The 16,988-nt window shown below is 30.4% G+C and overlaps 1 protein-coding gene and 1 pseudogene across 1 annotated transcript; both read left to right on the forward strand.

Annotated features, from left to right (window-relative positions):
* Nucleotides 1-7,220: 7,220 nt before the first annotated feature.
* On the forward strand, nucleotides 7,221-13,445 carry LOC102599803 (U-box domain-containing protein 4-like). Its single transcript, XM_006346925.2, has 4 exons — nucleotides 7,221-7,764; nucleotides 10,950-12,877; nucleotides 12,967-13,194; nucleotides 13,357-13,445. Exons 1-2 carry the CDS (start codon nucleotides 7,472-7,474, stop codon nucleotides 11,788-11,790), a joined length of 1,134 nt encoding a protein of 377 aa, XP_006346987.2. The 5' UTR covers nucleotides 7,221-7,471; the 3' UTR covers nucleotides 11,791-12,877; nucleotides 12,967-13,194; nucleotides 13,357-13,445.
* LOC102600137 (probable aquaporin NIP-type) overlaps nucleotides 12,753-16,988 on the forward strand; it is a 12,454-nt pseudogene continuing 8,218 nt past the window's right edge.

Consider the following 16,988-nt stretch of genomic DNA (forward strand, 5'->3'; position numbering starts at 1 on the left):
TCAGTTGGCAAAGTCTAGATTAGAAGGGCTCAGGTGACAAAATGAGACAAGTACGAGGGTCTCCCAGACCATTCTGCCTTACTTAAAACGTATTGTATTGTGTTGTTAAATTTCGTTGTTACGTAACAATGAAAACTCCCATTTTATGGAACACCCGATTTGGTGTGTTAACATTGTTACTTAATTTCTTTTTCCAATTATATCTTACTTAATATTTCATAATACTATTTTACCCTTTATCCTATATTATTTAATTCTAGTCAAACCTCCTACCTAGAATAATTAAGGATATTTTAGTAAATTTATAAATTACAATACAGAACGATACAATCAAATTAAACAAACAATAAAAATGTTATTAAACAACAACAAATAACAATACAGTCTAGCCAAACATTGTATCGATAGAGTACATTATGAAACAACGGGTAACAATAATCCAAACAGAGTGTAAATAAAATATGATTTACTTTCTGTTTATTAGCTTTACATATTGAGTTCTATAGTATCTCTTTTTTCTTTTTCTTGATCGTTTGCTTATGTCTACCAATAAATTTCTCAATCTGTTAGCATATGTGTAATCCCCTCTTGTATAATAGAGATTCATCCCAGTAATATAAAAAAGAGTTAAGCAAAGATTAAAAATCATGATCACACGAACGGAAAAAATTAATCAAGACGGGATGTAAAAGTGTGTCGAACTAATATCTTGTAGCTTGCTATTCAAGATCGCTAGAATACCTTGTAGCTAATTATTCAAGATATTAGAACTAATTTAGTTTCAATAGGAGTAGCACAATAAATTTGGAAATTGAGAGTTTAATTATGTGTTGAAATCTAAAAATAAACGTTCCTCCTGTAATCATTTATAACGAACTTTCTTCGACTAAATTGTCTATAATTAGTTAAGAAAAAAAAGGAGTTAATTTGAATTTAATTATATTCATACGTCATACTAAAAACAGGGATAATTATGGTTGTTGGTTAAAGGTTGGTTAGAAGGATGTTCTATCAAAAACTTTATCGGTTTAACATTTTTTTTTAATTAACGTCTTGTTTAGATTTAAATACCAAAACTCCAAAGGTTATGTTCTTGACGAAAACAATAAAGCAAAAATGTAAAGATAGCCAACAAAAAAGAGTAGGTGTCAATTAAATTAAATTAAATAAGAGCATATATAAAAAAAAGTTTAAGATAGGTAATAGAATAAAAAAATGGCATGATATGTGAGCTGATGGTGAACTTTGCTTCATTCTCATTTTTCAGCTATTTCCTTTGTTCAATTTGTATATTTTTTTTTTCATCATATTTCAAGATATAAGTCCAGCATTTTTTGTCATTTCAATTCATAGTTCATAAGCTTCACATGCAAATTCAATTATACCATTTTAATTCATAGTTCATAAACTTCACGTGCAAATTCAATTATACCATTTAATTCATAGTTCATAAACTTCACATGCAAATTCAATTATAACATTTTAATTTGGGGATAAACAAATACATTAATGGGAATTTATTATCAAAGGAATAAAATAAAAATGAAAATAAAACATTGGGAAAAAAATAGATGGTGAACCTAGTAATATTATCAATTAAAATTAAATATAAGTGAATATTCCACATGCACGGCCGTAGGGAGAGGGTCAGAGTTGGACAACTTGCCAAATCCATGCATGCAATTATTTATTTGTTCATTAAAACAAATAACTTAGGTTGTCAAAGAAAAAAATATTAAAACAAATAGACTAGGATGATATAACGATCTCTGTTTATTATATATCATATGGTTTTTTCCGTTTGGGACAATTATTTATACATGTTCGTTAAATGCTCGCTCACCTAATGACATAACAGTTGCGCTAACATCTGTTTTTTAATTATTATTTTGATTTCTTATTTGATGAGTTTGATTAAATTTGGATTCACGCATTGCAACCTTCATTTTTAGGGCGACACTTAGGATTTTTCCTATTCGTATGGACTCGAAATTCAAGACGTTTGATTAAGGATTAATAGTTTCATCATAACCAATGTTCTACGCTAACATCTACTACTATTGTTCTTCAATGAATAAGGAATTCCCCTTTACCCTTTGGCTCGCTATCAGCTGCAATTTCATGTTTTATTATATATTCCACATGTAAATACCTGTTTTTATCACTGTTATTTTAGTTAATTAAGATCTACTACAAAAACTTATGATCCTTTTCTTGTTTTTCTATGATTATTGCTATTTTCTCTTACTATTATTGTTGCTACTATATATAATTTGCATGCACTCCTCTATTCTTTAATATGACACAATTACTATTTAAAAAGTGAAAAGAATTTTTCCTTGTCCGTCGATTTTTTCATATACTTTTAAATATTTAAAATAGTCGTTAATTATCGTAATCTAAAGTATATTTACGTAATTTTTAAATTTTAATTTAAAAAACTTAAAGATTATATTTGAAACTTCACACCAAAAATTAGGTAATTTGATTCTTGCAATGAGAGGGGGGAAGACACGAAGTATTATTATTATTGGGGGTGGGGGTGTTATCCTGGTTTTCAAGTTGAACAGACTAAAATCTTTTGTTTGGATAATGAAGGCTGCGATCTTTGAATTGATGAAATAAATGATCAAAAATGATGTCGCTGTCATTTGCTACAAAGAGGCGTAAATGCAAGTTTTTATGTGCATTTTGATTCCAGAAAATGACCCACCACGTTCCAGAAATACTATAATAATAAGTACGATCCATCTAACTGTCTTTATGTTCTAATTAATTAAATGTTATTATCAATTAAACTAACAAAAGTGAATAGTAAATCGTATCATGCACATGGTACTAGCTCCACCTTGTTTTTGAATATGTCGTTTGGATCATATATGCCATCGATTAGTTCTATGAATTAACTTTACATCTACTCGTTCGTAATTAGTGTTGGATTTAAGAGTTTTATTAAAAGTGTTTGAAAAAAAATATATAGTACTTGAGATTTGAATTTGGATCCTCAAGGTACACTAAATCAACTTCTAATCTTATGTTCAAGATATTCAAATTTTATATATATTCTTGAATGAACCTCTCACGACAAACAGCCTAGATCAAAATATATGAAATCGATCCTTCGTGGTCACTGGTCAGCAAAATTAAACAGAAAATATTCCTTTTGCTAGCATGTGCAATTTCCATGGACAGATTATATATATATAGGCCCAAATTTTTCTTCACTTTAATTCGTAATGACTCGATGGGATGTTAAAAATGTGAGTGAATTAATATATCATGTGAATTTGTTCTTTTTCTCTGACACACAGTGTCGTTTCAATCTTTCAGCGCATGCATAGTGTTGGTGTTGGTGTTGGTGTTGGTTAGTAATTATTTCTCGTGACATATGTAGTTCTATTAACGAGATGTGAGGGTATCCGTACAAATCTTTTCGATAAAAAAATTATAGTTTTATTTTTCGAATCTCCCATTTAAGTGAATTATGAGGTTAGTCTTCTCAAATTAACTTGATTCAAAATGTTCATTAATTATTTGTTAATTTCAGAACTGATCCTATTAGTGCATGATTAATGTTAGCAAATTTACATCAATATTAACTGCTTGTTAGTAGTATTTCTTTTTATTTGTTTAGAGAGTATAATAGAGGATATTGCCTTATTTCGATTTTAATTTTTGTGTTATTTGACTAAGCATTTGTCTCTTAGATTGTCTTTTTCTTTTGGCTAGTTTCAAATATATACAAGGGAAAAGGGTCTGATATATCCCTCAACTTTGTCATTTAGAGCTAATATACCCCTCGTTATGAAAGTGACTCATATATACCCCTACTTATATACAAATGGCTCACATATACCCTTTTCCTCTAACGGAAATGAAAATTTTTTATTCAGGTTAAATTATTTATTTTTTTTAAAAATAATAATATAATCCCATATGAGTATATTTAATCCTCCTCAAACATATATATTTTATTTAACTTTTTTTTTATTTCAATGACTAATTTAGATTTATTATTTTGTATGGTCAAAAATATTATGTTTCACTAAATATTCTTGTAAAACTTATTATAGATGACCAAATTTTTTTCTTCAAATACAAAAATTAAAATTACAATATAGACAAAAAAAGATAGTTTTAAATTATAATATAGCCACAATTTAAATTTTTTTCTTTACACTAAAGAATGAAAGAAAAAAATAAAATAAGAATAAGAAACTCAACTAATTATAATAAAAGAAGTCAAAACATAATTTATGTATGAAAAATATTAAAATATACCTTGAACTTTGCTAGAAGAATCATATATACCCATAAAGAATTTTTAAGAAAATTAAAAGTCAAAAATATAAATTTAAAACTAACTTTTTCACTTCCGTTAAATGAAGGGTATATGTGAGCTCATTTTGTAACGGTAGGGGTATATGTGAACCATTTGTATAACGGTAAGGGTATATATGAGCCACTTTCATAACGAGGGGCATATCAGCTCCAAATGGCAAAGTTGAGGGGTATATCAGGCCCTTTTCCCTATATACAATAAAAAATAATTAGTTTATAACAAATATAGTCATGTTTTATTTAAGGGAAAAGGCTCAAATATGCCATCGAACTTTCAGAAAAGGCTCATTTATGCCATCCGTTAAAAGTTTGGCTCATCTATGCCATTACCGTTTAAGAAAAGGCTCATTCATGCCATTATTTTTTAACGGTGGATTTGCAAAACCATTTTTGTAATTGGCCAAGTGTAAAAAATGGTTTTGTAAAACCACAGTTAAAAAATAATGGCATGAATGAGCCTTTTCTTAAACGGTAATGGCATAGATGAGCCAAACTTTTAACGGATGGCATAAATGAGCCTTTTCTGAAAGTTCGATGGCATATTTGAGCCTTTTCCCTTTATTTAATTACATAAAAAATAATCAAAAGTCATAGAAAGTGTACATTGACTGTACAATATAGCTCCCCAAAAGTCATAGAAAGTATATATTGACTATACAATATAGTTTACCTATAAGTGAGTTGTACACTGACTATACATTATGATACACTCAAAAATCTAACTATAGCATAGCTTTACATGAAATATATAATGACTATACATTATGATACACTAAAAAAGCTAAATATAACATAACTATACATGAGATATACATTAACTATTCATTCTCGATCAACTCAAAATCACCTCTAAACCGTACCAAATTTTAGATATGAAGTATTCTCGATGTTTCAAGTCTTTTGATATATAATTTGCTCGAAATAACTCAGATTTACGGTACACCAATTATTTATTTATTTATTTTTAAAGTAAGGGAGGATGAAGAAGCCGAAGCGGAAGGACAAAAGAAGCAGAAGTAAGGAGGACAAAGAAGAAGCTGACGCCGCTGTCAGCCATTCTTTTGGAAAAAAAGAAGATCTAAATCTTGATTAATTCCACGGGATACTTGTCATCTTACCTCCCACTAGGGGCGGACCCACCCTTACCCAAGGGGTGTCAAGCACACCTCTTCATCGAAAAATTATATTGTATATAAATCAAATTTTGATTTTTTTTTTTATATATATATGTATATTAATTAAGATCTAACTTCATTGACCACTAGGTCACACCCTTGGATGCCTTCCACTAGCAACAAATACCAATTAACTTTATCCACTAAAACTAAAACAGGTGGAAAGAATCACCTAGGTCACACGCTTAGGTGCTAAATGTTGTCATTTCTTGAAGAGAAGAGATGAAAGCAGTTAAAACTTTCTCTGGACTAAAATCCTTGTAATACAAGAGAATTAGACTGAAATCCATTCTAAATCTCAACTAGTATATAAAAACAGTTAGTCGACTAAAAAAAAGTGTGATTGCATCATTGCAATACTAGTGGAGTGGTAGTACATATTGGGCTAACGAAATTATTAAAAGAGATGCAATAATTAAGATGGGTTTGAGAAAGCTTTATGGATCACATGGCATCATTGGATGTTTCTTTATTAAAAGGAAAAAAGAAACTATTTAGCCAAAAGGAAGAGCCCTACCCATTCCTACGCAGTTGCCTAATCGGAGAAAAAAAGAAGAGAAATCACTTGAAACAGAAGAAAAGAACATCCATCTACTTTCCTCATTTTGTTTAATAAGTCCGGAAAACAAAATTGATTTGGGTAAAAAAAAAGAGTTATATGATTAAGTGGGTTGGATCGGGCTAAAATTGAGAAATTTTAGTTGATTTGGGGCTTTCCATTCAATTAAGGGGCATAAATAATGAAATTAGTAACGACAGAGGTAATAATAACTTTATTTTAACGATAAAGACATAGTCAATCAATAACACAAAATTAAGGGGTATTTTTGATTTTTTTCCCTTTTGTTTATTACATTTTATTTAGTCTCTCCAATATTTGTCTTAACAAATAAATGTGTAGACAAGTAAAGAAAGGACATCGACAAACATGTGCATGTAGTGTCATGTTATGTATTAGGTTTGTAGTTGACAATTAAAGCCACTCCATTTGTTTTATTTTGTGTGATATTTTCTTTAGTTTGATTTAAACAACAATATGGTATTTTTTTTATATATACTTATAAATGAGTTAATATTATAAGTTCTATTTTGTTGTTAATAATATAATTTATAACTATTAAATATAATGACACGTTTAAAATTACAAATTTTAAAAATCTTCATTTTTTTATTAATTTAATACCCAAGCACTACTACGTTCTCTCCCGTTCACTATTTCAAAAATAGATTTTCACTTTTATTATATCAAGAAAACAAAGCACTACTAGTATCCTCCTTCCGTTCAGTTTTACTTGTCCACTATTTCAAAAATAGATTTTCACTTTAACTATATGATGAAGAAATCAAAAAAAAAATTCATATTTTACACTTACAATTACTTATTTCTCAAATTAATTTTCAAGATATGATACTAAACACTAATCAATATGGATATCATAATAAAATATCCATATAAATAATTATTTTTTAACAGACATCTAAGATGTAGTAAAAGTGAATAGATAAAATACAATAAAATGACAGAAATAGTATTATATGCATTAACACATCTTTTATACATCTTATCTATTATATCCGAAACTTATTAATTCGACCAATTAGATATAAGTCCTCAGACTTTTAGATAGTTTTTTAATTAAAAGTGTAAATATCCTAATTATGTCATTAGCATCCCTAAGTAATGGTATTAGTACTGATGAAAAAACCAACTAACAAAAACCGTTGAAACCCCACACTCGCCGTGGCTGTCCCCACCGGGGTGGGTGGCTGGGTGGGGCTCTGTATCTCTTACTTAACGCCACGGCGCCGGTGGCCATGTTTCTTCTCTTCTTAACCTTACGTTTCTCTCTCTGTGTCTTTCTCTCTCTACAAATTCCTCTTTTTCTGTTTAAATTCCCTAGCTCCATAGAGCTTTGAACAACTCCGATTTTCGCATTAATTTATTTACTTTTCTGATGGACCTTGGAGCCGGTGACAGCTACACCACAGCCAATTCCGGCGATAATATTCCTAAAACGGCGTCGTCTTCCAGCGTTTACGAAATCCTTCTTCTCATTCAATCCGATGACCTCACTTTGAAAGTTCAGGCAGCTAGAGAAATTCGGCGCCTCACCAAGACCTCCAAACGTTACCGCCGTTATTTCTCTAACTCCGTGAAATCACTAGTTCATATGCTCCATTCTAACTCATTTGAGTCTAAGGAAGCCGCTTTACTTGCCCTCCTCAATCTCGCTGTTAAGGATGAAAGGTACTTCTCATGAATTCTCAATTCTATTGCAAACTGGAATTGGTTGGTCTCCTTAAATATGCGGTGCTAATTTGGCTGTTCTAATGTTTTCCTATTTTTAGATGTTGATTTGCCCTGTTGCTCATTGTTTCTCTAAGTGCAATTTTCCCTCGGATTCAGTGTATTGGAGTTTGAAGATGATGCTTTTCTTTTTCTGTTTTTGCTTTTTTCATAATCATTCATCTTATATTTACTGTTTTCTTTTTCCCGCTCTGTCTAATTGTTACAAAAATGGAAGCAAGATAAGAATTTCTGGTGTCCAGCTAAGTTCTAAACTAAAAGAGTTTAAAGAAAAATTGAGCTTATTTCAAGTGGTAGAAATCAGGTTATAATATTGTTTGTTACTGCCTTCAAAATAATTTCAATTTTTTAGAAGATAAGCACTTCTAGAGCTTAATGGATAGTTGAAGTTAGGAATTTTAGTGATTCTTATGTTATTTGGACCAAGTGTTCAACATGATCCATGATGCAATGGTGCTTCTGTGTCCAATTCTTGAAGTAGAAATTTCATTTGCATAAAGAATAAGCTACTTGTGCTATTTTGGATAATCTGGAATAAGTATATCGGCGAGTTGAATAGTTTCAGACTTTTGATTTGATCATTAGTGATTATAATACTGGCTATTTCTGATGTGACTATTAAAGTTGACAAAAGTTGAAGGCATATATACCCGAAATGCTTTTTAGTTGACCCCTTTAGGAAATTCTACTCTTTGTAAAACATATTCTAATGTCCTGGTTGCTGCTATTTTAATAGCAATAACGCGTTGAAGAATTTTGTTGTGCTGGTGTACAGATTACTCAAAGGAATATGTAATTCTTTTTTATGATTTTTATTTCAGAAAAACTGAAAAATAATGTCGGAATTGATGTATCAATAAAATATGTTGACTGTCCTGGATCCCACTATTCTTTTTGTGTATACAAATCATTGAGTAATTTACTGGCCTGTCAAATGCTAGTGAATTCTCAATCCTGTTGCAAACTGGATATAGTTGGCCCATTGGAGCTTCCTGAATTATGAAAGGGTTGATAATTATCAACTTTTTTCTCGTGAATTCACCGTGCCAATTTTGGGCTGTTTTTAATGTTTTTCCTATTAGCTTTTTAGACGTCGAAACACTCTGTTGCTCCTCATTTCCACAAGTGCATATTTCCCTCAGGTTCGGAGTATTGGAGTGTGAAGATGGTGTTTCTTCTTCTGTTTTTTTCTTTTTCATGATCACTCATCTTATATTTACTGTTTTCTTTTCCCCGCTCTGTCTTATTGCTGCAAAATGTAAGCAGGATTAAAATTCTAGTGTCAAACTCAGTTCCAACTAAAAGACTAAAGAGTCACAAAAACAAGAGCTTATTTCAATTGGTAGAAATCACATTTGAATATTGTTGGTTAATGCCTTCAAAATAGTTTCAGATTCCAGTTGAAAGATTAGAACTTTAAGATCTATACTTATAAAGCTCAATGCATGGTTGAAGTTGGAAATTTTAGTGTTTTTTTATGATTATTTGGAGGAAGTGTTCAACATGATTCATGATGCGATAGTGCTTCTCTGTCTGATTCTTGAAGTAGAAAATCATTTACTAAAGTTTCATATAAAAGAAACTACCAATGGTATTTTGGATAATCTGGAATAAACTTTCTTGGAAAATTCAATAGTTTCAGACTTTTGATTGGGCCACCCATTAGTGATTATAATACTGGTTGTCCCTAATGTTAACATTAAAGTTGATAAAAAGTTGGAAGGCATATATATACCTGAAATGCTTTTTAGTCAACCCCTCACGGAGATTCTACTCTTTGTTAAAATATTCTCATGTAGGATGGTTACTGCTGTTTAATAGCAATAACGCGTTGAAGAATTTAGAAGTGCTGATGTACAGATTACTCAAAGAACTAGTTCTTTTTTATAATCGAGAATGGGAAATATCAGAATTTGATCCTAAAGTAAATGAGTTATTTTAATAGCAATGACGCGTTGAAGAATTTAGAAGTGCTGATGTACAGATTACTCAAAGAACGAGTTCTTTTTTATAATCGAGAATGGGAAATATCAGAATTTGATCCTAAAGTAAATGAGTTATTTTAATAGCAATGACGCGTTGAAGAATTTAGAAGTGCTGATGTACAGATTACTCAAAGAACGAGTTCTTTTTTATAATCGAGAATGGGAAATATCAGAATTTGATCCTAAAGTAAATGAGTTATCCATTAAGTGATTACTATTTACTTTTTTGAGAAAGCAGGGATTACTGTTTACTATTTAAGTTTATATTCACTCTTTTATTTGTTTGTTCATCTAAAGTGACAAAAATATAGCTCTGTATCTCAAATCTCAATAGATTCAGTTCTTCTCGCTGGCATGCACCATGTTTGACAACCAATGAGTGCTTCGGGGAATTAATCCGAACCCACTATCATTCTATAGTTATTCTATGATCCCTAATCAAATAGTAAATTAAGAATGAAGAAAACTTTGGTTAACTCTGAAGAATTAAACATTTGCATCAATACCACAATTCGTAGCCCACTACCATGAAACTGTTTGTCCTTCAAATTATAAGCTTTTACTTAAGTTCCTCCATTGCATTTGCCTTCAAACTATAAGGTGTAAGTTCAGTTCCTCCGTTGTATTTGTCCTTCTAGCTATAAGCTTTAAGTTCAGTTCCTTCGTTGCTTGCTTCCCTTGATTTCTCTCCAATGAAGTTTATACACCTTCTACCATCCATCAAATTCTTTGGATCAGATTTGTGTGAGAAAATCAATTTAAGTTCAGTGAACATTTGTCCCATAGTTATAATTTTCTATTTCTAGCTTGGAATGGGATGGTTGTCAGTGATGTGTAATACCTTGTATGCTTTCAAGTTCACATTCCAATTTCACTGAGCTAATGGAAAGAGTATAGAATTTGTTGATTTGGGTGTATATGTGTGTATATGCATGAGAAGAGCTTTGTCACTTATCTGCACTTTGTACCTGATTTGATCCTTTCTACAAATAGTAAATTATCTGGATTAGTTGTTTTTTGTGAGCCGTTAAAGAAAGATTTGGAAGTGATGACTGCCAATTTTTAACAGTATTCCAGAATGATTAAACTGAACTAAACAAACTTCTGATTTTGACTAATTTTTTTTTCCTTTTCTACCAGAAACAAGATAAGTATCATCAATGCTGGTGCATTAGAACCCATCATATGCTTTCTTCAATCAGAGAATTCAACTCTACAGGATCATGCAACGGCCTCATTGGTTACATTATCTGCTTCTTCTGTGACAAAGCCCATCATTAGTGCTTCTTGTGTCATTCATCGACTTGTAGATGTCCTAAGACAAGGAAGCTCACAAGCCAAGGTTGATGCAGTGATGGCTCTTTACAACCTGGCAACTTATCTAGGCAACTTAAACTTGATCCTTCAAACAGAGCCCATACATTTCATTGTTGATTTGCTTAAATCCTGTAAAAAGTCCTCAAAAGCTGCTGAGAAATGTACTGCTCTTATAGAATCTTTAGTGTGTTATGAGGAGGGAAGGACTGCAGTGACATCTGAAGAAGGAGGAGTACTTGCAGTAGTAGAAGTGCTTGAAAGTGGATCTCTTCAAAGCCGAGAACATGCTGTAGGTGCTCTACTAACAATGTGTCAGAGTGACCGCTGTAAATACCGGGAAACAATATTGAAAGAAGGCGTAATTCCTGGACTTCTTGAGCTGACTGTTCAAGGAACATCTAAGTCTCAAACAAAAGCGCAAACACTTCTAAGGTTGCTCAGAGACACTCCATATCCTAATTCTGAACTTGAACCTGACACATTGGAGAACATTGTTTCCAATATCATCTGTCAGATAGATGGAGAGGAACAATTAGGAAAAACAAAGGAGATGCTTGCTGAGATGGTACAAATTAGTATGGAGCAAAGTTTGAGACATTTACAGCAAAGGGCACTGATATGCACTCCAGCTGATTTGTCTATTTCAAGTTTCAAAGAGAGTTAGAAAAGCCAATTCAGTTGTTTCCTTGCAGCCAGTGTTATTTGATCACAGGATCCCATGGCGTTGCAATAATGACTAGAATTTGTTTTTCCAGTTAGCCAAGGTGCATATTGTGGTTGTCTTTACTTTTGTCCGCCTTGCACCTATATTGAATAATGCCTGAGTCTCATGACTCGATTCGTTCTCATCCACTCAGTGCTCAGGGATAGAAAGTGGGTTGTCAGAAAATGTGATGAAATGGTGAGGTTCAAAGGAGAAAAGACTTAAGGTGGATACCTGGGCAACCAAGAGGAGGAAGGCATAATAATCACAAACTGCTTCAGGGAGTTGCAAATCAGCGTCTTCAAATATATTCATGATATGTTGGTCTCAGCATCGATCATTTTGTTTCTCTTTTCCGATATCATCCTTTCTTCCTTCCCTGCAACTATGTGCTGGTGTCCTCTTGATACTTGGAAATATCAGATGATATGAAAGAATGCCAGTCCGGGTCCTTCTGAATAGGCGCCAGGTGACTGGTTATATTGTTTAATAATTTTGGAAAACTTATTAAGATCTTAGAGATACTCTTTTCGAGTTTAATTTCTGTTAACATAGATTGTGTATTGAAGGTTATACAACTGTTAAAAGTTCCAATTCTCCATTCTCATAGTTTGTTAGTGACATACAGAGAATGTTTAAAAGGAACGGATGGAGTTTTTAAAAGGACCATACTGTATTTATAAAAAATAAGAAAAAAAGATGAGTATAAATATATATTTCAAAGTAAATCAGAGGGCTGAATCAAAGTTTGAAACACTGTGGACCCTAGAGATCCTAATATACAGCAGATGGAACAAATTCTCCAACTATTCATCATATCTTTAATTATAATTAATATCCTCACCTTGGGAAAAATAAGAAAAAACTTTAGAAAATTTCAAATTCCCTTTATACTTTCATGTCCTGTTTTTATGATACCCACAATGGTGGAGAAAATTGATGGTAATTGAGAAGAAGAAATCACCATAATATGGAAGCAGCCAATATATTTGGTTCCCAATCTCATACAAACATAGGACTTCGTTCAAATGCTGGACTTGCACAAAAGGTATGGTTCTTTAAGACGAATCCAAAATTTAAATTTGATTAGATTCAACCTTTAAGATTCTTATCACGGAAACCATTGCACACATGCAGTTATTTGCGGAGGCGATTGGGGCTTACGTGATAATATTTGCATGGTGTGGATCAGTAGCAATGTATAAGCTACAGGATGATGAAAGCATAACGTTTGGCGGTATAAACATGACATGGGGAGCTGTTGTTATGGTCATGGTTTACTCCATGGCACAAGTTTCAGGAGCTCATTTTAATCCTGCTGTAACTCTCATTTTCACCGTCTTTCGTCGCTCCCCCTGGAAATTAGTACGTACTAGTCATAGTAACTTTTTCGATTTACCTTCACAAATGACATAAAATAAAATCATATGGTAAAATTGCTAGATTTAATTTTACTAGCTCAATTGTTAGCATATTAGCAAAAATGTGAATGAAGAAACTAATTAACATCACATTCATGTGATGCAGGCACCAGTGTACATAATAGCTCAACTAATTGGCTCAATTCTGGCAGGCGTTACTTTAGCACTATTGTTGGATGTAAACCCCATAGTCTATTTTAAGCATTTTCCTAAATTGGGTTGAAAAATAACCCCCAATTTAATATTTGGGTTCAAAAAGTAAGTATTCTAATGATAATGAAGTATAGTTTACCTCATAAGCATTTAACGATTTTAACAACAACATTTTATTTTCTTTGTTTCAATTTATGTAACAATTTTTCCTTTCCAATAATTAATTTAATTTACGAAAAAAATTATAAATGAACAAGAAATAATTATGAAATACAAAAATGTAAACTTTTCAACCAAAAAGATGAGAAATCTCTATCTGTAAAAAGAAAATCATTTCAATATATTGAGTAAATAAGTTCAATTAAATAATTTATTTACTAAACATAAATTTCACCAGATAAATTGTGGTTATTCAAAGAAAAAACCTTAAATAGAGTACCATGAAACTCTTCTATGCATAGCTGAACCTAAAATGATTGAATCATGTATGAATAGTTCGGTAGTGTTAGTTTTCATTTTTTTTTATCTCTCAATTTTTAGCACGTTATCATTGCACACTAATAAAATTAATTAAGAATTATGAAGGTGTGAGGTGGACCGTGGAAGAATATATGGATGCGAAGCATAACCAATATTAATTGACATTTGGAGAGTCCCGTAAGATTATTTAAAAACAAATTATAAAAAAAGGTAATATCAAATGTTTATATTTTTCTGTTTAGGATGCCTAATTAGAGGACAATATAAGAAAACTTAGAAGTAAAAAAAAAATCTTCATATTAAGAAAAAAGAAAGCATAGCAGCACCGTTTTAAAATTGCAATAGATGTTATATAAAAACTTGGCCAAACACATATATAGCCCCTCTAACTTGTTCATATTTTTCATTTTGACATTTTATTTTACCCTTGTTCCATTTTAACCCTTAAACTCCATTTTTTATGTTCCATTTTAACACGAAATATTATTTTTATGATTTCTTTATTTTTATATATATATTTCAATAGCAACTTCTTATTTTAAATTGACATGTGTCAGTTAATTTTAGTTAAAAAAATTAAAAATTAACAAAAAATAATTCTTTTAAAAAAAAAAAAAATTCTTTTTAAGAGTGTTTGTATTTTTGTGTGAAAAATAACCGACGAAATTGTGTTGGTTTTCTTTCTTTAAAATCACTGACAACCTAACAAAGTCAGTCGAGTTTTAACATTGTTTAGTAGTGTTATTAGCAATGAACAAGAGTCTTTTTTTAGTAGTGTTATTAACAAAGTCAGTCGAGTCTTTTTGAAGATGGATTTTTTTTTTATTCGTATTGATTTATATTAAAAATTAAAAGTGAGTATTTGCGTTAAATTTAGACAGCGTAGATGATAAGAAAAAATAAATAAGTAGTGTTATTTAATTTAATTGAATGTTTAAGAAAGAAAATCAAAGAACTTTCGTCAATTTATTTTCATGCAAAAATACAGAGAAATATCAAAAAATAATATTATTGTTTGAAATTTTTTATGTTCGTTCGCGAATGTTTAATTTTTTTACGAAAATTAACAGGCACATGTCTATTTTTTTAAAATAATAAATTGCTATTGAAGAACATAAATAAAAACAAATCATAAAAAATAGTATAAGTGTTTAAATGGTACATAAAAAATGGAGTTTAAGGATTAAAATGGAAAAAGGCTAAGTTGAAGTGCCAAAATAAAAAATAGGACAAGTTTGAGGGGTTGTGTATGTGTTTGGCCTAAAAAGTTTTTATCATTCTTTCAAAAAGATGATATAATTTTAAATGTTTTAAGTATAATTTGAAAGCATGAGTAATTTTTACTTTTGCAAATTTTAACTTATTTTCGTGCTATCAATTAAGAGGAAAATAGAACTTTAAAGAGGAAATAGTATTTGATCAGTTTAATTTTTATTTTTTTTGGAACCCTAGGATAATTCGCAGCCGCTAAATCCTTACTGTGTAATAGTGGGTAAACCACACAGGGGATGTAAACCGTACTAGGCAAGCCCCATGCGACAGGCTCGACTCAGAAGGCATTCAGGGGATCAATGCCGGATCATCCGTGTGGATAACCACCCTCCAAACCAACTGAGCCATCCCGAAAAACCTCAGTTTAATTTAAAAGGGTTATATATTGATACGGTTCGATAAATATTTTAGCGTCCTTTTAAAATTGCATTATTTGTTTTTTTTTTAAAACGGTTGTTCTATGCCTTCCTTTTCCTTAATAAGGAGATTTTATTTTACTTTTAACTTTTAAGTTTTCTTATATTGTCCTATAGTTAGGCATCCTAATTAGGAATAATATAGACTTTTAACATTACTTTTTTTATAATTGATTTTTAAATAATTTTGCGGGACTCTTGAGTCTACATGTCAATTAATAAACTGTCACACATTTTATATTATATAGATATGATTTTTTTAATTAGAAAATAAGAGAAAAAATATATAAAATAAAAGAGAGAGAGAGATATTAATTTTAATAGACAGAAGAGAGTGAAATATCATTTTTTACAAAGGTTTAAAATTCTGAGGAAAAAACAGAAGATAAGTAGTGGTATTCAAAATTTAATTTAATAACATTGAAGAAAAACTTTCAAATTCTACCATTAGTAAGTGATACGGAATCCTTCAACTTATGTAACTAATTCATGTAAATGCATTAAATAAAGAGAAGAGTTAAATAGGTTTGAACTTGTGTGCAAAATAATAATAAAAAACATATGTAACCGATATAAAATTAATTAAACTTATTGATTAATGTTTGATGAATATCATAAGCCCATGATTAGTTCTTTAACTAGGTAACTTAGCCACGCTATGCGCGGTCGTAAAATATTATATCAAAAATATAAATTAACCATTTCATATTATTTGAATATAAAAGAGTTTTTAGTTCAAATTTCAATTAAATAGATAAAAATTTAAATTTGAATTCATTTTATTATTCACATTGAACTAATTTCTAACAAATAAAATATACTATTACATAAAGGAAGAAAAGGTACTTTTTTCAAGTTTTCGTTAAACATAAATTGATTAATGTCATATAACCAACTTCAAGATAAACAAAGCTCATTAATAAAAGTACGTGAGAAAAAAAGAAGAATATGGTCCATTCACTCCATCCATAGCAAAGTGAAGATAATTGTATTTATATGTCGGAAATTATGACGTATACAAATTTAAAAAGTAGAGTTTAGAACATAAAATAAAAAACAAAACCGATCATTTTGTGTAATTTTAAAAAAGACTAAATCAACCGGTAATTATATGATAATTGAAATAGATTGTATAAGATGTATGAAAATAATTTGATAAAATATAGAAATTGTAATGTCTAAAACGTAAAAATAAGCATTCGTAAATTATATTTAATTTAAATTGTTAAGTATAGTTGGATTGCCTAGCTAATTCTATTATAGACATGAAGGTGACATTTGGATAATCAAAATGTTATATAATAATCTTGAGTAGAAGTTTCATGAAATAAAAAACTTGTGAATTTATTTTGTCATTAAAAATAGAGAGATATCATAAAATATCTTAAATTTTATAATTTAGTAGTTGGAGGTTATG

This window comes from Solanum tuberosum, unplaced genomic scaffold (assembly GCF_000226075.1).
Source record: "Solanum tuberosum cultivar DM 1-3 516 R44 unplaced genomic scaffold, SolTub_3.0 scf00085, whole genome shotgun sequence".
Taxonomy (NCBI): Eukaryota; Viridiplantae; Streptophyta; class Magnoliopsida; order Solanales; family Solanaceae; genus Solanum; species Solanum tuberosum.

Bases quoted from the DNA above. Each gene is read 5' to 3' on its own strand.
- LOC102599803 (XM_006346925.2), top strand. From the start codon at position 7,472: ATGGACCTTGGAGCCGGTGACAGCTACACCACAGCCAATTCCGGCGAT. The intron at 7,765-10,949 runs GTACTTCTCATG...CTTTTCTACCAG, and splicing joins CTCGCTGTTAAGGATGAAAG to AAACAAGATAAGTATCATCA.